At 40.1% G+C, this 21,474-nt stretch overlaps 1 protein-coding gene and 1 long non-coding RNA gene across 2 annotated transcripts in view; one reads left to right on the top strand and one right to left on the bottom strand.

Annotated features, from left to right (window-relative positions):
- Positions 1–6,626, top strand: part of LOC104874048 — a 16,938-nt gene extending 10,312 nt beyond the window's left edge. The window contains exons 2-3 of the long non-coding RNA XR_783651.2: positions 1,579–1,662; positions 6,541–6,626. This is a non-coding gene — a long non-coding RNA (uncharacterized LOC104874048). The remainder of the gene's footprint in view (positions 1–1,578; positions 1,663–6,540) is intronic.
- Positions 6,627–8,414: 1,788 nt separating this feature from the next.
- Positions 8,415–21,474, bottom strand: part of Cd5l (CD5 molecule like) — a 108,340-nt gene continuing 95,280 nt past the window's right edge. The window contains exons 4-9 of the mRNA XM_019210132.1: positions 20,143–20,398; positions 17,674–17,700; positions 14,134–14,457; positions 12,271–12,660; positions 11,301–11,621; positions 8,415–9,844 (exon numbers count right to left, since the gene is read on the bottom strand). Coding sequence (XP_019065677.1) covers positions 9,840–9,844; positions 11,301–11,621; positions 12,271–12,660; positions 14,134–14,457; positions 17,674–17,700; positions 20,143–20,290 — 1,215 coding nt within the window. The 5' untranslated portion in view covers positions 20,291–20,398 and the 3' untranslated portion in view covers positions 8,415–9,839. The remainder of the gene's footprint in view (positions 9,845–11,300; positions 11,622–12,270; positions 12,661–14,133; positions 14,458–17,673; positions 17,701–20,142; positions 20,399–21,474) is intronic.

The raw sequence follows: 21,474 nt of genomic DNA, 5'->3' as shown, positions 1-21,474 counted from the left end.
ATGTATATATTCTCTCTTAAATTGTCCTTAAATCATTTCCCTATTTATTGAGGGTTTTTTGTTCAATCACTGAGTTGTTATAAAGCTGGACCAAGAGTTTGTATGATTTGTGTGTCATTGATATTTTAGGCTAGTCTATAATTTTACTTATTTTTCCAGCAATGCCTAGTTTTGGTTGGTTTGTTTGTCTGTCTGTTTTTTGTACTGGGGGTACAACTTGGGTCCTTGTGCTTGCAAGGCAGGGGGCAGAATCACCGAGCTAAATCCACAGCCCTTCAACAATGCTTTTTAAAGAGCAGACATTTTTTTATGAAGTCCAGTTTATTAATTTTTTTATGATTAATGCTGGTCTTTTTCTCTGTCTGGGAAAACTTTGCCACCCTCAGGTAAAAAAAGAAGGAAGAGGAGGAGGAGGAGGAGGAAGAAGAAAGAAAAGAAAAAAATTTAGAGAATTAACATTTTTAAATATTGCACATTTTTTGCCAAGCATGGTGGCATACTTCCTTAATCCCAGCACTCTGGAGGCTTAGGCAGGAAGATCTCCATGAGTTTGAGGACAGACTAGGCTACATAATAAGCTCAAGGCCAGCCTGGACTACATGGTGAGACCTTGTCTCAAAAAACAAAACAAAAGAGAAAAATATTGTGGTTTTAGACCCACAAACAGGTATAACTTTCCATGTAAGTGTTCTTTAACATCTCTTAGCAATAATTTGTAATTTTCAATGTAAGATGTTTTACATCTTTTCTCAAATATATCCCTAGGTCTTTCAAATTTAATTCTAAATGATAATGCTCTGTGAAGTTCAATTTATAATTGTTGCTGATATATAAACATTGTATTTGTATATATCGTTTTTTTTTATCTTGCAATCTTACTAACTTCCAATAGCTTCTTGATAAATTCCATCAGGATTTTTATATATGTGTACATATTATCTGTAAATAGAGACAGTTTTTAACTGTTCTTTTCTACTTTGTATATTTTTAATAATTTTTTTTACCTTGCTTCACTGGCTAAGACTTCCAACATAATGTTGAGTTGAAGAGACAAGAATAAACTTCTTTGTTGTGTTGCAATCATAGGCAAAATTAATTCATCTTTCACAGCTAAGTATGGTATTGGCTGTAGACTTTTCTTATATACCTCAAATATCAAATTAAGGAAGTTCACTTATCATGAATAAATTTTAAATCTTGTCAAATATTTTGATGCATCTGTTGAGATTATCACATTGATGATATATTTGATTTGGATAGTAGAGTGAATTCTATTGATTGATGGATTGATTGATTGTAGGGCTGAAGTTCAAACCCCAGGCTGGGGTATATTCGAGGCAAGCATTCTATTGAGATATATTGCCAGCCCCATTATAATTCAATGAATTGTATTGATATTTGAATATTATCCAAACCTTGTATTCTGCAGTAAAATAGAGCATGATACATTATCTTGTTTACATAATTCTAGATTTGATTTGTTTATACTGTGTGTCTTTGCCTATTTTCTGTTACTATTAACACAGTACCACAGACTATGCAAGATATTTTTTAAAAGAGGTTAATTTTGGCCCACAGTTCTGAAAGTTCAAGATTGAGGAGTTGCATCTGGGGAATGCTTTCTTGCTGGTGGACACCCAAGACACTACAAGGCATCACCGGGTAAGAAACAGGGAGCATGTGTGTGTGTGTGTGTGTGTGTGTGTGTGTGTGTGCATGTACATGTATTGGTCTCTCTCTCCCACTTATAAAGTCACCAGCATTCAACCATAGGAAATTAACTGCAATGACTTTATCTAATATCAATTGCCTCTCAAGAGCCCCATCACTACCCCATAGTCAAATTTTCTCTCTATTAATACTGCATGAAGGGGAGTCAAATTCAACATTAATACTGAAGGGAACAAACCACATTCAAACCATAGCATTACGTTAAGGATATTAAAATATCTTTTTATTAAAAATATGTTGTTTTATATTTTCTTATAATATCTTCTCTGGATTTAATGATATAGAGCTTAAAGTAATAACTTACAGAGCTAGGATTTGGTATAGTAAGAGTGGAGCATGCCAAAAAAAAAAAAAAGGCAGTTAAACAAGAAAATGTCAAGAAGGGTCCTTATTTCTCCTAATAATTCAATGTTATGAAAAGATATAGAACTAATGACCCAGTAAGGAGCATGCCAGAGGCATGAATTGTCCAAGCATAGTACATTACAGTAGGACTATCCTGACAGAAAAAAGTGGATAATGTGCCTGTCCTAGCTTTCACACAAGCTGGGAGTTTTTTTGTTTTGTTTTGTTTTGTTTTGTTTTGTTTTTTTTGGTCCCAGGGATTGAACTCGGGTCCTTGCACTTGCAAGGCAGGCCACCAAACCACTGAGCTAAATCCCCAGCCCAGAGGTTTCTAATAAAAATGAAATAAATAGGTCCAGGGATTTAGAAATCATAATGTTCCAAAGTTTAATGAGGTGAATTCTGATTCTGGAGATGAGTACAAGAGTTTCCCATGGGAAGAAAAGGCATGTGAGAAGAGTTTATTACTGCAGCCCACAGTCAGGATAAGGATTCTCGCCAGGGGCCGGAATTGGAGCCTCTATGGGAAAGCAATAGCTTGTGTTCCATGAAGCAGTATGGAAAACACAGAAGAGATATGAGCTCAGATGCAAGAGGCAAGAGAATGATGTACCTCTCGCCTTATCCAACAAGCGGAGCCGTCATAGGGCAGAACTGTGATGGTGAATTTCGGTGCCAGCCTGGCTAAGCCATGGTGTCCAGATGTGTGAGGAAACTTTATCTGGGATATTTCTTTGCGGGTTTCTCAGGTTACTTTAACCTTTCAATTGGTGGATAGCAAATAGGGTAGTTTGACCTCCAGGATAGGTTTTTATCCAATTAGTGGAAAGCTGGAAGAGAATGAAAGATCAATTTCGCTCAAGTGACAGTGAGTTCTGCTTCAGACTTCCTTCAGACTTGAACTGCATGTCAGCTCATCCATAAGTTCCAGCTGCTGATGTACCATACAGATTCTGATACAGCCTCCATAATCACATAAGCCAATTCCTTGAAATAAACCTCTCTTTATTAAAAGGAATAGCTGTCTTTCCATATCCATGGAGGATTGGTTCCAGGGTCCGCATGAATACCAAAATCCACCAATGCATAAATCTATAGTATTTGCATAGTCTTTGTATATCTTCCCTTACACCTTAAATTACCTCTAGTTTACTCATAATACAATAAGATACAATGCAATGTAAATGCTATGCAAATAGCAGTTGTACTGTTGAAGGAATAATGACAAGAAACAAAAGTCTTTGCATGTTTTTATAAAAAATAGCTTGGTCTGTGTTTTCTCTTTTTTTCTGAGTATTTTAGATTTGGGATGCAAAATCCAGGGTCTTTGCTACACATTCATTCTATGGGTTCTGATTCTCCTAAGGTCTCTAATACAGAAGCTAAGAAACATTTGGGAGAGGAATCTTTGCTCCCCTACTTCATAGAAGAAGAAAATGTGGTCCATGGAGAAGAAATTTGTTTCATGTCATTGTAATAAATACTAAATGGTCAAAACCAGAAATATTTCATATTAAAATCAGAAACACTATCACCACTGCTGTTCAATGTAGTTTTGGAAACATTAGCCACAGCAATTAAACAAGAGAAAGGAATAAAGATAGGAAGTGAAGAAGTCCAACTGTCATTATTTGAAGATGACATGATATTCTATATAGAAGACAACAAGAAACACACCAAAAGTCTTCTAGACTTAATAAGCAAATTCAGCAAAGTAGCTGGATACAAGGTCAACACACAAAAATCAATAGCTGTTCAGTATATGCAAAACAGACTTACTGAGAGAGAAATGGAGCAATCAATTTCTTTCACAATAGCATCCCCAAACTTGAAATACCTAGAAATTAACCTAACAAAAGAAATGAAAGACCTTTACTCTGAAAACTATAGCACTCTGAAAAAGAGATTGAAGAGGACATCAGAAAATGGAAAGACATCCCTTACTCCTGGGTAGGAAGAATCAACATAGTGAAAATGGCCATACTTCCAAAACTGTTATATAGAGATTCAATGCCACCCCAATTGAAATCCTAGCAGCATATTTTCATAGACCTTGAGAAAACAATCCAAAAATTATTTTTGAATGAGAAGGGACCTAGAATAGCAAGAGCAATTCTAGGCAATAAAGACAAGGCAGGGGGCATCACGATCCCCAATTTGAAACTATATAACAAAGCTACTGTGATTAAAAACAGCATGGTACTATCAAAGAAACAGACCTGAGGACCAGTGGAACAGATTAGAAATGCAGAAACAATTCCAGATACACTCAGCTACCTCATCTTCAACAAAGGAGCCAAACACCCTGGCTGGAGAAAAGATAGACTTTTTAATAAATGGCACTGGCAAAACTGGGTTTCAACTTGCCAAAGATTAAAACCAGACCTATATCTCTCACCATGCATTAAACTAAAATCAAAATGGAGCAAAGATAGGGGCCGGGGATTTAGCTCAGTGGTTCGGTGGCCTGCCTTGCAAGCGCAAGGACCCGAGTTCAAAAAAAAAAAAAAAAAAAAAAAAAAAAAAAAAAAAAAATGGAGTAAAGCTCTAAATATTAAGACAGAAACACTAATCCGGCTAGAAGAGTGGTTAAGCAGAACTCTTGAAGACATTGATGTAGGAAGAGATTTTATGAACAAAACCTCAGTTGCATGTGAACTAGCCCAAACAATCAACAGGTGGGATCTCTTCTTATTAAAAAGCTTCTGAACAGCAAGAGAAACCACCAACAGTGTGAAGAGCAAACTTTTCACCAGCTTTTCCTCAAAGAAAGGTCTACTATCTAGAATATATAAAGAACTTTAAAAAGTCAGACCTCCCAAATTTAAAAACCTAATCCAAAAATGGGCATCTGAAATGAACAGACATTTCTCAGACAAAGAAGTAGAAATAGCAAGTAAACATATGAAAAAATGTTCAACATCACTGGTCATTCAAGAGATGCAAATGAAAATAGCTCTGAGATTTCACCTCACCCCAGCTATTCCCCTGCTGGGTATCTTTCTGAGAGAATTAAAAGAATCATACCACAGCGATATATGTGCACCCATGTTCATAGTGGTACAGTTTATAATAGCTAAAACTTCGAAGCAGCCCAATTGCCCATTAACTGGAGACTGGATAAAGAAATGTAGGGTTATCTTATAAAATGGAGTGCTACTCAGCCATAATGAATGAGAAACTAGAGACATTTATAGCTAAATGGATGCACAATGAGGCCATACTTTTAAGTGAAATAAATAGGACACATGTGTCAATACCAAATAGTTTCTCTAGTGTGAGAAACTGAAAGTGTTAGTAAGGAATAAAAGGTGTAATAGATAATGTGAAATAGGAAGAAAAGGTGCAAAGGGGAAGGGGAAGTGGGAGGGGCAGGGGAATAGCTGTGTCAAATGGGACCTCCAGTCCTAGTTCTTTGCTGTATCTCCATACTGATTTCCATAGTGGTTGCACCAGTCTGCACTCCCACTAGCAGGGGAACAGTGTTCTTCTTTCCCCACAGCCTTGCCAGCATTTGTTATTGGTTGATTTCTTGATAGCAGCCATTCTTTCTGGGGTGAGGTGGAGACAACTCCTTAATCAAGTAATCAAATGTCGCACAAACCCTAATGACACGAACTGCTGCATGTCTCCCAATGTGGTGATGGTCTGAGGACATAACCTCATCTATTAAATGCAGCTGCCAAAAAAAAAAAATGGAAGTAAAGTCTTTGTAGATAGGGAGGGAGGGAGGGGTGAAAGGGAAGTCAGGGGAATAGGGAAAAATTAAGAACCAAGATGGATTATATAAAGGTGCAAATTTCCAATGATGAATGTCATTATATTGTATACTTTAAATGTACCAATAAAATTAATTTTTAAAAATAGATAGGGCTACTGATTTTGACTGTTTGGCTCTCCTCCTATAAGAGATTTATATGTGCTTTGCCATTGGCAGAGGCTCTCTCACATACCCTTTGGCAGGAATGTACGTCCCTGATCCACTGGTTTTTGATGTGGCTGTGTATTTTATCTTGGCCATACAGACATAAGTGTCCAAGGGATTTGATACATCCAACCTGATACTTAATTGCAGCTGCATCATTTAGCTTGGCTGCTGCTGCAATCAGGATCCCAGAATGAGGAAATAATTGGAGGAAATTTGACTAAACCTACAGCCTAGATCCAAGCCCAGTTAGGCCAGATGAGCCAGGAAAACAGCTGTGGGCCTTTAATGAACCAAGACAATAAATAAAAGTCAAAATTGCAAACCATGAGCTATTGGCATGCTTTCTTTCCTCACAAAAGCTACACAAATCACACAATAGATTCACAACTGGGCATTAACGTGCACTGTCACTTTGATTTCATTTTCAAAATAGTTTTGTATGCTTATTTATTGGATTGCTGCTATGTGCTGTTAGATATATTCATTCTCTACTCATATTTCCATAAAAGGCAGATGTTTTTCTTTCTATCCCTCAGGAAGAAAATTATCAAGAAGCAGTGATGAATCAAGTTAAGACACAGAAGACGAGCCCTAGCAAGGCCAGAATAACTGAAAGAAAATATCAGAGGTAACCCCTGATTATCTGATGAGAGAGGGGTAAAGTCTTTTTAGATAAACATTTGGAAAAATTAAGGGAAAGACTTGAGGAATCAGTGAAGTTTTAGAGTCTTGGTCCCTGTTTTCTTTACCCAACCAAAAAACTAAAATGCTAATCTCACCCAGAAGAGAGTTACAGACAAGACACATCCAGAAATAATATTTAATCAAATTCCTAGACATTCAATGACCCAGGAAGTTGTTGCATAAAATTAACCATTACAAGTCCACCCTTTTGTCAACCTGGCAACCCATCTCCTTAAGATATACTTAATCTCTATATGAAGACAATAATGGGTCCTCATTCCACCTAACATAATGAGACTACCCTACCAACAACTCAAAACTCCCTCACTTATAATCCAAAAGTGGATGAAAAGCCATTGAGTGATATCTACTCTTCTCTTTTATGTTTCATTAATTTAAATACTATGGCATAAAATGAAGTAAGTGGATATAGTTTATGTTACAAGATATTTTATTTTCCTACACACACATGCATATTCATGGCAAAATAATGGAGAATGCTCATAACAGTTGATCACCATTTCTGTAACTGGTCATGTGGTCATAGTTGGTGTTTATAACTACTTTCTTTTATTACCCATCTTGTATTCCATTTGATTCAGCAAGCACTTCAGCTAGTTGTGGTTCTTTACCTGGTAAGATAACCTAAACCTTCATTCCTGAAGAGTCTAGCCCATTAGTGGTCCCACCTAGAGTAAATGGTTGTATTTTTCCATTGACTTTAATATATGTGTAAATATATTTTATTTTACTGAAATTGCTCATGTAATTATAGAGGTTGGAAATCCCAAGGACCTGCTGTCTACAAGCTGGAGACCCAGAAAGCCAGTGGCACATTCATTTTGAAATGATTTCCATGCAGCACATCAGAAAACTCCCCGTGGGAAGGAAACCCAGTTACCCATAGCAGTTATCAGCTCATTAATCCTTACTTCATTGGATTTTTCTCCCTTTCCAACTCACTTTTTGAGTCCCTGGCAAGTGTTTCCTGGTTCTAGCAACCAATAAACAATTTGCACCTGACTCCTTGTTCCAGGGGAATCCAGGCTAAGCATTATGGCACCCTGAGGCCCAGTCCTTGGATCTCTCCTCTTATTCAGCCCCAGTCTCATGACTTTGAATATCACACATATACAGTGATTTTCAGATTATATATTCGGGGCCAGAGATGACCCCTAAAGTTTTAATGAAAGTCTCTACGAAGAATTTTAATATATTGCAGACTCAACAGGCTCAAATGGAGCTCCTGACACTCTCTCTCCCCAAAACCTACTCCTCTGCAAGACTCACCAGTAAACTCAGTGTGTCTTGGAAGAGACAGAAAGCCCATGTGGCTGAAAGGGCTGTTACAGGTGGTTACAGGCATACTTTAGTGATACTGAGGTCTTGGTTTCAGACCACAGCAATAAAGCAAATATCACAATAAAGAGAGTCATATAAATTTCCTTGGTTTCCCGCTGTATATAAAACTTAGGTTTATACTACACTGTCACCTGTTAAGTGTGTAATGCCATTATGTCTAAAAACAATGTACATGCCTTAATAAAAATATATTTTAAAATATTTTATTGCTGAAAACTCAATCATCTGAGCAGCTACAATAGCTAAGATATGGAATCAACCTAGGTGACCATCACAAATGAGTGAACAGAGAAAATATGGTATACATAGACCTTGGAATTTTATTTAGCCATAAAGAAAAATCCTATAACAACATGGATGTAATTAGACGATATTAGGTCAAGTAAAATAAGTAAAAAATAAGTATCGCATGTTCTCTCATATGTGGAAACTGAAAAAAAATGCACCTAAATGTATAATAGTGATTACGAGAGTTTGAGGAGGGTGGGGGAGGGCAGGATGAATAAAGAGAGGTTGGATTTAGTCATTGCCCACTATATGCATGCGTTGAAATATCACACTGAGCCCCATTAGTAAGCATAATTAATACATGGTAATCAAAAATAAAATGATTTTTTTAAAAAAAAGAAAGGAAAGAGAGGCAGAATTAACTTTGGTCCATACACTGGAACAGAAAATAAGAAGAAAATTCTCTATCCAGAGGAGAGCTGTACTACCCATATGGCTGTATTTGCTGGTAGGTTCTCGTCTAGCTAATCCTGTTCAAAATGTCCTCACTGAAAAGCTGATGTACTTGCTTCCCAGTGAGCAAAAAAAGCATTATCATGTAAACAACTGTTGAGATTGGGTGATCCAATTTATGAGACAGTGTAGATCCAGCCCAGCTTAACCTCAGAATATAGAGTTGCTGAGATTTATAATTAAATTTCAATTCTCTCCTAAGTATCATTCTGCCTCTCCTCCAGTTTAGAGGCTGCAAAGTCCTTGTTGATAAAATGAAAATGATACTTTCTGAGTAGCATGAGATACAATGGTAGCTCTCTTTAATCTCTTTTCTGTCTCTTTCCTGACCCTTTCTCATTACCGAATACATTTTTATTTGGGTAAAGTAAAGTACATTTGTGGGATTCCTTTTGTCAAATGCCAACCATGTTGTCAGGTGGCACAGAAGGGGACAACGAAGATATTTTACTAAAATAGGAAAAACATCTTTTTCTAAGTGTCACGCAAACAACTAGTGCTAAAGGACATTGCTCTGATACTGAAAATGGAGCCTACCTTCCCCCAAGAAATAGCAAAGCAGTCAGGTGTTATTTTTTGCTGTGATCAGTTAAAGTTCTATAACAGTTCAAAAAGACTGTTTTCTCAAATTCCAAAAATTATCCACCCATATTTCCTTTAAATGTTCTTTCTGGGGTTTTCTTCCTTTGATGTTGCTTACAGACATAGTTACTGTTTTAACAATGCCCTACATATCTGGTCCAAGAGCAGGAGGGAAGAAGAAATAGGGACCAGAAACAACCCCAAGGGGTCAGTAGTGAGCAAAGCACAATGGAAAGCTCATTTTCTCCAAAGGGATTGAACAGCTTGTATCTCCAGGCAACAGAGAGGTGGCTGTTGTTCCTGAGATCAAGGTCTAAGCACAGCATTCAAATTCCTGAGAGATTGAGGGAGTGGAGGCAGAAGTCTGGGGCCCAGTGTGACCACTAGGATATTAGGGCTCAGGTGAACAACTAGGGGATATGCAGGACCAGCAGGGGCCAGGTTAGACATCAAGATGGCCAGGATACTATTCTGTAAAAAGAAGAGGAAAATGAATTAAAGATTGGGTTCGACTTGGAAGGAATTATTCCATTCAAGCTAAACTGACTAAGGGAGCAGATAAGTGTCCAGATCATGAGAGAGCTAAGGAGCTACACATATTCTACATGGATATGAGCCAGATCAAAATCCTGTTCAGCGTGCCAGCAACTTATTCAACCAGATCCTGTGTGAGTCACAAACAGTACAGCCCTTCTCCTCTACACACAGAGAAAATCGGAGGTTTCCCAAGGACACCAAAAAATGCACAGATGTCCAAGTGCCCTATACAAAGGGACATTGTATTATATACAACAAACATTCTCCTGTGTGCCCTAATACAAAGTAAATGGTATGCAAATAGCAGTTATACTGTATTTCTAAGATAAAAATGACAAGTGAAAGATAGGTACATATTGAATACAAATAGGAATTTCTTTTCCTGAAATGCTTATTTTCAATGAGTCGTTGGTTGATGCTGAACATCATGCTGAACAGATGTTCTATGTTCAGACACTCACTGAAGTCATTAAGGTACATGGGACAAATGTCTTCCTCTTTCACAGATGAAAATGCTGAGGTTCAGAGTCCTTAAGTGATGGTCTAGAATTATATAGCTTCAAAGGAGCAACGACAGAATTCAAAATCCGGGTCTTTCACCACTAAATTTATCCTTTTCTGGACATTAACTACTTCCATGTTTTTGGTTAAATATCAGTTTTTACCAGTTAGTTATTTATCAGTTAGTTGTTTACTAGTTGGTTGTGTAACCAAAGAGCCCTCCATAAACAGATCTCACCCTAATTCTCCAACTGGGCTTCAGACCCGTGGCTCCCTGAGTCGACCACCCAGGAGCCACACTTGGACTTCCCGGCCAGCTCCTTCCTTTAGTCCCCCGAAGTGGTCTCAGGTTCGGAGCTGCTACCTTATTCTCTCTGATAAGACTCTCATGGACGTTCTCAAAGTTCTCGCTACAATAGCCCCACACACATTGAAAATAAAATCTGGGGAATGATAGACTGAGGGTTTGAAAACTGAGTAATCTAAGAACACTAACCCTGGATTGAAAACAAAGACTGCTTATTATAGTTCTGGTATATCATTGAAGGCAAGCTTTAGAATTTTGGAAAATGACTTGTTTTCTCTGATTCCTGCTCTCTTTGTGTTTAATGTTAAGGATGTTGATCAAATAATGATCAAGACTCCATTTATTTCTATACTCATTAATTGTATGTTATTTATTATATCCCTATAAATTCCTCCAGAAAAAAAAAAGAACCCTACTAGAATGCCTCAGTCCTCTACCTGGGAGTACACAGGAAGCAGGGAACGGCTGTGGCAGGGTCTGACACTGGTAGAGCTGCCCTTATCCCCAGAATCCACTCTCACCACCCCCTCTTCCCCCATTATCCCCCATGCCAGCTCTTGCAAATGCCACCTATGGACTTACCTGAGCAGGTCACAGACACATCTTCCTTGTGGACACAGTCATGATACCCCCAAAGCCTGTGCTTGCACTGGTAGAGAGACTCCTCCTTCCCTGAGCAATGAACATCGTCCAGCCAGATGAGGCCAGCCCCAGGACCATATCTTTTCCGGGTTCTGGAGGAAGAAACAAGGGGCTTTCCACAGCCCAGTTGCTTGCATACCACCTGGTCTTCCTGTTCTCCCCAGCTGTCGTCACAGACTGTGCCCCATTCGTTCTTGTGCAGCACCTCCAGCCGCCCGGAGCAAAACTTATCTCCTCCTACCAACCTCAGGTCAAAGGCACCTGCAGGGTGGAGAAGGAAACTGGAAGTTGAAAGGGTAAGAATGGGAAAAGAGAAAAAAAAAAAAAACCAAGACCATCTACACCCTCACACAAATCCCAACAGCACATCTGAAACTTTCCACTTGTGTTTCTATGATTGAAGCATGAACCCCAGGTTTCCATCAGGTTTCAACCTCTGTGGCCCAGGTCTGTGTCCTAGGATCTTTTTACTTTCCCATCTGTTTTAGAAATATTTTATTAGCCTATATTTTTCAGTACATAATGATTATATTCATCCTGGGGCGTTGGTACATGTAGATAATACATCTTAATTCTTTTTATCTCCTTTTATGAATGATTTTCTAGTAGTTTTTAAAAACTGAAGAATGTATGGAGTAGTATGCCTTGTCTCCACAGAATTCTGTATAATAGCAGTTCATTTCAATATGGTGCATAATATTGCTTAAACACTTTAATATGCAAAAACAGTTATTATCATAACCATTTTAAAAATAAGATGGCAGGCAATCCACACAATTAAATGTTTGGCCAGTTGGTCCATTGGTGCACGAGTAGGTGTCTCTATATATTCTTCAAATGGCATTCCACTTAATAATCATTTGCATAAATGAGCCTAGTCTCTGGATAAATAAGCTTCACCTTCCATTACCTTCACATTCCACCCATGTGTCATCATGATGGGTACAGCTGTTCCTCTTCAAAGGCCCAGAATCACAATTCTGAAGTGTTGCCTCTTGTCCTAAGCATGCCATCTTGCTCATCCAGATGGATCTTTGACCCTGGGTAGTCTCGTTGCAGTGTCTTTGGGCCACCAGGGCCTTCCCACATCCCAGCTGCCGACACAACACCTTCGCAGCCTGGAGGTTCCAGCCTGTTTTGCACACAGTGCTCCACTGGCCCTTGTGCTCCACCTCCACTCTGCCCATACAGTGCCCAGAGCCACTGGCCAGCCGTACCCTGTCTGGGACTAGGAAGAAAGGGACCTCCTGGACCATAGAGAAAGAGCTGTCTGGGTCTGTAGAGGAAGAACTTTCGGGCTCTGTGGAGAAAGAAAGCCAGAGTGTCTGTTGTTTGCAAGAGCACGGTGTTCTCATAAAGAATGAGAAACTAGAGTCATTCATAGGAAAATGAATGCATATTGAGGCCATACTCTTAAGCAAAATAAATAAGACACACATGTAAATACCAAATAGATTATCTGGTGTGAAAAACTAAAAGTGTAAGTAAGATCCAAATTGTATAACTGATCATGTGAAATAGGAAGAAAAGGGCTAAAGGTGTAGAAGTGGGAAGGGTAGGGGAAAAGAAATAAGGGACAAGAAAAAAAATTTGAGAAAAGGAAAAAATGGAAACAAAGTCTTTGTAAATAGGGGAGGTTGGAGGGGGTGAAGGGAGGGCAGGGGTATGGACAAAAAATGAGAACAAAGATCTGTCATGTAAGGGTTCCCAATGATGAATGTAACTGTACTGTATACTTAAAAAGTACCAATAAACTCAATGAGGAAAAAATATCAACATAGTGTTCTCAGAAAAAGGGGTCCCATGGTACACAAGACTCAGTTCTTTGTGTTCAGTGTAATGTTTCCTAGAGAGCTGAGCACTGCCTAATAGAGTCTTATCAAGAGAATGGATGATGAATCAAGGTAGTGAACATTTCTCAGTGTCAAGCTGAATTATTTTCATTTCGGTAGCATTTTAATTTACCTAATTATTTTCTACATTCATCTCATTTTTCCTCAGTTCTTCATGAGACAAAATTAGAGGCGTAATCTATGTGTGTACATAAATCTATCTTTCTATGCACATAAACATAAAAGATCAAAAACTTTTGGGTTCAGCGTTAGCATTCAGCAAGTATCCCAATCCTCAACCTTTCTAAGAAATAAAAATGAGACTTCAGCATCCAGGCAAAACTAATTGTTTCTGTCATGAATTCTGTGGGAGGAGACTTAGGCTGGTCCCTGAGTCAAAATCAGTCTAATGAAAGAGAAAGAGTACACAGAGGGAGAAATTGTCATTAAATTTGGAAAGCATATATACGCAGGGTGCTAAAAGAGCACAGATCTGTGTTTGTACTTATCAGTCTGTCACCATCTATCTAACTAACGGTGAAATTGCGCTGCTTTCCTGTGATCTCCTGCCTACTCGACAAGATGACAGACTCAATGAGACTTGAAACTACCCAGAAAGCACACACTATGACTTGTGAGTTCATTTTTTTCCTCTAATTCCACCTCAACCGTAGGACACATCATTCAACAAACGTTCAGTGGCTGTGTATGTTTGTTTTCAGGTGTATAAACAAGGCACATGGTCTTGTATAGATTGAAATTAAAAGAAAAACCTTAGTAGGAATAATAATTCTAGGTGATAATATTATTACCTCCAGGGGTCATGACTGAGGAAGGGTGAGACGTGAGGGATGAAGAGCTGACCCCATTGTGGGAAAGCCCATGGCAGGGAATGAAGAGTGGGCAGCTGGTAGATGGTCCTTGAGCCCTACTGTACTTACTCTCACATGATGCCCCGGCATCCTCTTCATGTGCACAGTTAAAAACATCTTCATCTTGCTCACACTGAGCCAATGTGTCTTCCATCCCATTGCAATTGACATTTTGGGTGAGGACGCTCTGATCTTTCTGTGCCAAAGGCCCGTACTGAGTACCAGTAGGGGATTTCTTGGCTGCTCCACAGCCCAGCTCCCTGCACACCACAGTCACATCCTGCAGATCCCAGCCATCATCGCACACAGTGCCCCACTGGCCATTCCGCTCCACCTCCACTCGCCCTTCACAGCGGTGGGGACCTCCCACCAGTCGTACTCTGGGTGGAGACTCTGCAGAGAGATGGGGTATCCACTGAGGACCTAGGAGGAGCCGAGTGGGTGCTCGGAGATGTACTTACTCAATCCTGGATGCCTCCAGGCTGACAGAGGATGTGACAAGTTAAGGAACTATAAAGGAGAGGTCAAAAGAGAAGGAGGGAGCTTCAGGACTCCATCTCTGAGTTCACATTCTACCACACACTTAATTATATGCTAGTGAGGAAGACCACTTCAAGACACCTAGATATTACTGCTGGCTTTTTCAGATTAAGGGAAAAGAGATTGATTGATTCAGTAGAATCATTAGATTCTAGTGGTCAGAATTACAAGGACCTGCTGGGCATGGTGGAACATGCCTGTAATCTCAGTGCTTGGAAGCTGAGGCAGGAGGATCACCATGAGTTCAAGGCCAGGCTGGGCTACATAGTGAGACCCTGTCTCCAAAAGCAAGCAAACAAAAAAAGAATGAGAAGGATCTGTAGAGCTACCCACTATTACATAGGTGAAGAAAAAGATCCTAATGAAAATGATGGCCCTGTGGTTGTTCTACTTAATAATGGCAGCACCAGGACAGAACATAGGTGTAAGATCATATCTAATAATTGACACAGTATCCAGATTGAAGCATAATTTACATAATTTAGACTGAACATAATTACATAATTCTCTTCCACTGTCAGTGACCCAACCCTACTCATTTTTGTTGCTTCCTATGACATCATCCCTTGTCCAAGCTCCTGGCTCAGAAGAAATGTGAAAAGCACAAAGCAAGTGAAGACTCAGAGCTTCAGAATCTCAGAGCCCAAAAAGTTTCACTAGAGCATTCTAGGAGGTAACAAAGAGGTACCACAGAGCCTACAGGTACATTTTGAAGAACCAAAGACTTGGTTCTGTTTCCTGATTTGAATTCTAGGTATGAAAATGACTAACAGAAAAATCTGCCCCCCCACACCTCTCTCCTGCCAAGACATAGAAGTGGGGAGGAGACTGCTGTGTAGACCAGGGAAAAGCCCATCAGACAATAAATATTTGTTGAACACGCAGTATGTTTCAGGTATGGTGTCAGGAACTCAGAGAACAGTGATGAGCAAACAGATGATTTATGCCCTCGGAAAATTTAAGAGTTAGTAGCTTCAGCCAATCTCAACAGATCTACTGGAGCCTTCTGACAGCAGTATGTACAGCAGAAAGCTGAACTTGCCATGTCTTTTGATAGTGGAACAGCTAGCTGAGAAAGATCTGGTACACCAGGAAAACCTGCATTTGGACTGGTGGTCTGTGTCCTAATGGGACGTGAGCAGCTTAATAGAGGCCACGCTGAGCCACATGCAATGACATGGATGGAAAGTGACTCCTAATTTACCACCGTTCCCTTGTCTCAACTCGGCACAAATTCCCCAGAACTTGGGATCAACCCAGGAGGAGCAGTTAAGTGCGAAAATTCTAATCTGGCTAACTTTAAACTGCACTGAGAAGTTTATGTTGGACTGACTAACTTGTTTTTGTTTCCTTTTCTTCCTTTTTTTTCGGGGGCGGGTAACATAAAGAATGGAGACGAGAAATAGAAAACAATTTTACCACAAAACCTAAGATAAATTTTCATTGTTGCATATTTGAGTTTAAAGGTTATATATCTGCATAAAATATATTTCAAGACAGTCACCCAGAAATAACTTTTGGGCCATTGGATCTAAGATTAGAGTTCTAGTTGACATTACCATGTATTCCAGTAAATCATTAATATCAGTATCATTACAGGTTATTTTAGTTAGTAAAAGTCTTGCCTTTACTGAAGAAGAATGGAGTAAAAGACTAGAGCAGTTCCCAGGAAGGAAGAAATAAAAAATCAGTGTAAAAGAAATTTAGCCTTGGGGGATAGAAAGCTGAGAAAAGTTGTAAAGGCAGAGGATTGGAGGAAGGGTGTTGGGGGGGAGTATGACCTTGACAATGTCTTTAGCTTACTTTATTAGCAAAGGGCTTGAGAGAAGGAGCAATTTCCTGGGGAGTAGAAAGGTTGTAACAAGAGCAATTGCCTGCCTGCACCGACAATGAGTGACAGCCCTGTGAGTCAAAAACAAGACCAACTACTCTGAGTATCAGGATGAGATATTAGAAGTAGCATCTTCAAGAAATCAAATTTCACTTCTTGCTCAACAAGGGTGAGCTGAAGAAGGTGAGAAGGGAGGAATACAGCCAGCTCGTGATGCAGGAGGCTGTCCTGGAGATGCAGCAGGGCAGGGCAGAGCTGGAGATTGGATGGATAGGGCAGAAGAAACAATAATCCACAAAGACCCTTCTTGGGTTTGAACCACCCACAGCCTCCTCTCCTGTGGACTCATTCTTTCCGTGAAGCACCCTCCTTTTTTGGGTGTGAAATTGGTACCTCGTTCAAAGATGCCTCAAGGAAACTGACAACTGTTCTGCTGTCTTCTGACCAAGCCATGAGCTGCATAGAAGCAAATGCATTTCTAGTTCAAAGATGCCAGTAAGGCTGTCAGAGAGATTTATGTTAGCTGAAACCAGCAAGACAAAAGAAAGTTCATTCTCCTGTTATTCCCATAAGGGGGTTATTATGGTTAGATATGAAGTGTCTCCACAAGTTCTCATGCACATGGGAGGTGACTGGATCATGGGAACACACAGCTGACTTGCTGCTACAAGGTTGGAGTTGGGCTACTAGGGGTGTGATCTGGAAGAGAATATTCTTGACCCTGGCTTCTCCTCTCTTTGTTTCTCTATGCTTTCTAGCAACCATGGGAAAAGCAGCTGTCCTCTGCCCATGCCTCTTGCCCTTCCACCATGCCATGTCTGCCTTGGAGGCAGCCAACCATGAACTGAATGCTTGAGCCAAAATACACCTCTCCTCTTTTGAGTTGAAGGCATTGGGTACTTTGCCCCAATGATGGAAAAGTGAGTAAGATGGGTAAAGGGCCTTCTGAACCTACAATGAGGCTCTCTCTCATTTAGATGCTGATCAAGCTTCTTGGATCACAGAGAAAAGTGGGAAGAGGTCCCTTGGAAACTTACCCTTCCTGGGCACTTTACCCTTCCAGGTTCTAGAGGTAGAAATTTACCCACATAAGGCTGATAGGGTAGAATGGGAAATTAGAAAGGGAAGTTATTGGGCATGTTTTGAACCATAGTTTCTCTCCATGGCCCAGGAAGCTTCCCCGCTCCAAGCCTTTCCCCTGGCACCACCCCCCACATCCTGCCACCCCCACATCTTACCTAAGAAGCCAAGTCCAGTGCAAATAGCTAGGGAAGAAAAAAGGAAGCAAGTCAGGTCATGGAATAAATTTCCAAGGCTTTATTCAAATAATTCAACCAGTTAGAGTGGTAAATACAGAATCTACTGTGATCTTCTTTTCCTGGGATGACAGGCCTCAGGGGATACCGGCCAGGAACCTCAGAGACCAATTCTACTACAGTGAACTAATCCAGCCTGTTCCCTTTACATGTGCTGTTGCAAAGGTAGACATGATTTTCCAGTCAATGAGACTGATGGGTTGTAACTTCCTAAAGTAGATTTGTGGTGATTCAGCTTCTTTGCCCAATAAAAGAGAGCACTGGGCTGCTGGAATGATGCCCTCCTGGAGACCCACAGGTACCATCGGGCCAGTTCAGAGACTAGAGGACAGTGACAAGTTTGCCAGTGTTCACTGGCACTGCATTTAGATCAGGGACCTCGAAGTCTTTCCCTAAAGAGTTGTTGTTGCAACTACTCAGCTCTGCTTTGTGGCATGAGCAGCCATGTATTTGTGGACAAAGAGACATGGCCATGTTCCAATAAACCTTCACTTAGGCACACAATTTAAATTTAACTTGACTTAATTTTCATGTGTCATTAAATACTATTTTTCTTTGTGTGTTCTTCCCAAAAGAGAAATGTAAAAGTCATTCTAAGCTTGTAGAATATAGTTTACTGGCACCTAATGTAGAGGAACAGCTCAGAAGCAGGTCAGAACAGGTCAGGACTGAGTTTCGTTTGAAATCTCCAGATTTAAGTGCTAAGCACATCCTGGGAACATTGCTTTTTGTTTGTTTGTTTGTTTGTTTCTATAAGATCTCTCTATGGGTGGGCTCCTCCAGACTCTCTCCTGGTGCTAGAGTGTCCTGAGCCCTCTGATTTTCAGTAGTCTTTGAGTCCTAGGAATTTTCAACTATATAACTCACCCCCATCTCTATCTTATAGGATTTTTCTGAAACAGTAAGTATCTTTAGACCTCCACCCTAGAACTTATCGGGCAGGTCCAAATATTTCAGTGGTGAGTCCTGGAATATTTCCTTCTCTTGGTTTGCAGATAACTTCTCATTAACCCTGTGGCCATAATCTTCAACATGTGGGCCACCCACGTGTGAATCACTGCCTAACCTCCCACATAAAACTTGTGTGCAAGGGGGACAAAAAGTGAATGTGCAAAGCCTGGTATACAGGTGCAAAAGTGAGACAGCCAGTAAGTGACTTGCAGCTGCTCACAGGGTAGAAACTGCAGGTGGTACAGACCAGAAAGACTTCGTGGAGGAGTTGGGATTTTGAAGGAACCTGGGAGACTTAATTGAACATCTGTGAGGGGCAGCACTAGCTGTCAGGTGCTGTTGGGGATCTAGGAATGTTTCAAATAGAGCCAGGACCCTACACTGGGAATATAAGTGCTAACTTGACAGACCCATGTGGGCTCTGGTGATGCCCTACACCCATGATGGCGAAGCTTTTAGAGCTTTCAGTGATAAAAACAGCCCACTGCAGCATGTGTGCCATAGGTTCATCACCACTGCTCTAGATCACCAATGCGATAAAAATGGATGTGATTGATCAAGGTAGAGGCTTAGCAAACTTTGTTGCTTGCCCTGTATTCATTATCTTATGAAAAGATTCCTGACATACTTCTGAAGAACATAATATTCTTTTCACTTCATAAATTATAGAGCAAGATTTTGGAGAAATATGGTAATCTACAAATTCAGACAACTAAGAAATCAAAGAGCCAAGACTAAAACACAGCTCTCCTTGGCTCCAAAATCTCCACCTTATCTAGGTTAATTTCTAGAGTGGTAAATAGCAAAAGAAACTGAAGAAAATTAGAGAAACATTTTGTAATGTCTTTTCAAAGGAAAACAGACAAAATGACCAATGAACACTGATACTTTTGCCGCTCTATTTTCTTGCCTTGCTCTACCTGCTACTGACCAGCATCTATTTATCTCTTTTTTTAAGGTATTTTGGATTAAAGCCAGAGCCTTCATACTGAGCTAAATCACCATCCTTTTCTACTTTTCTTTTTTTGTTGTTGTAAGACAAGATCATCCTAAGTCACTAAGCTGCCCAGGCTGGGTCCAAACTTGCAATCCTTCTGCCTCAGCCTTCCAAAGTGCTACAATTACAGGCACCAACTATGATACCTGGCTCACTTACTTTCTTATTACTAAACATATAAGCATAATTATTTCAAGGGAGAATGGGATTCGCTACCATAAATTTGTTGATGCACATACAAGAAAATAGAAAAAAACTGTCAATCAAAGCATATTATAACTTGGATTGAATAAGGGGCCTTTTAGGGTTTAGAAGAGGTGCCAGGTATAGAAATGAAGAAGAAAACCAGCCTTGAAAGATATCTGAACATGGGTAGAGAAAAGCTCTTTCTAAAGTTTTCAGAAAACTCTGAGGTCTAAATCAACAGGAGCAGAGATACTCACCAAGGATCAAGGTGAGTAGCAGAGGCATGATCTGGACAGCTGAAGGTGACCGCTGAAACTTGAAGCTGGAAGTGGGGCCCTGAGCAGCAGTGCTCAGCTTTGGCTCAGAGGAGGAAGAGAGACTTGTCTTTTTGTGCAGCAGAAGCATTATCAGATGGGTGGTAACCAATGGACCACAGAAACAGAACTCATAGAGATGGATTCAGCATGTTTAGAATCTAGAGGCAGGGAGGTAGCTGGAACTGGCACAGAGATACTGAAAGCAAAACAAAATACAAGTAAAAGACCATTCTGATTTGCTTCTGCTGTGAGCCACACGCCATCCGTCTCTGCTTCATTTCTTTACTATGTAAAGGTAAACAGCTCCCACACAAATAGCCAAGTGGCCAGCCGTCCCTCAGAGACTACACAATGTTCAGCCTTTAAGGAGAGCTTGTGGAAGAAGTTGGCCAATTTGGATTCATTTACTTCAGAAAAAGTGCTTAGATAATATGGAAGTCACGGGTCTTGGAATAAACATAGAGATATCCTTGAAGGCCTAGCCTATAGGCCATAGTCCAGAGGCAAGGTATTCATCTCTGTTTATAGTGCTGCTGTATTACCTTCCAACAAGATTTTCCAGGGCTACACAAAGGGTCAATCATAGGTGTGCTCTTCTTTCATGTTTGTGCTGCTGTGAGCCCATCACTGGAGCCCATCACTTGGGCCCTGTGAGGATGGACACCCTGACTGCTGAACTCAAGTGAGTTTGAGGTCTAAGTACAATGGACAGAGATGGAGCAGCAAGACCCTCAGTTATTCACAGACTGCTCTGCTGTATTAAGTAAGGTGGTTTCACAAGATACTCAACTCTAAATTAGCGAAGCACTCAACTTCCTTTGCAATCACAACCCCTGTTATTTCAGGCGGGGTGATTTTTCCTGTTCTGGGATAGCTTAGATTCTTAGTAATAGTCAATCACTTATTACACTTAGTCCATTGCAGGCACTGGTTTTTAATCCTCTCTTTTTTCATTTATTTATTATTATGTTCAAAAAGTTTTTAGCAGTTGTGAATGGAAGACAGTGTGATGGATGGAGAAAGTGCATGGAGGAATGAAAGAACATGATCTACTCCTTAGGAGGCTGAGCCACTTGGATCAAAAGTTTGAGCCTAGCTTGGGATACTTCACCATACGCTGTTCAAAATATTTTTAAAAATTAAACATAAAAAGGCTGGTAATATATCTCAGTGCAAAGGCCCTGGGTTCAATCTCCAGTAACACAAACACACACACACACACACACACACACACACACACACACTGGTCTAATAATGCAATAGCAAATAGCA

This window comes from Fukomys damarensis, unplaced genomic scaffold, assembly GCF_012274545.1.
Source record: "Fukomys damarensis isolate Sample0158 unplaced genomic scaffold, DMR_v1.0_HiC HiC_scaffold_19, whole genome shotgun sequence".
NCBI lineage: Eukaryota > Metazoa > Chordata > Mammalia > Rodentia > Bathyergidae > Fukomys > Fukomys damarensis.
This window is presented reverse-complemented; position numbering and strand designations above follow the sequence as displayed.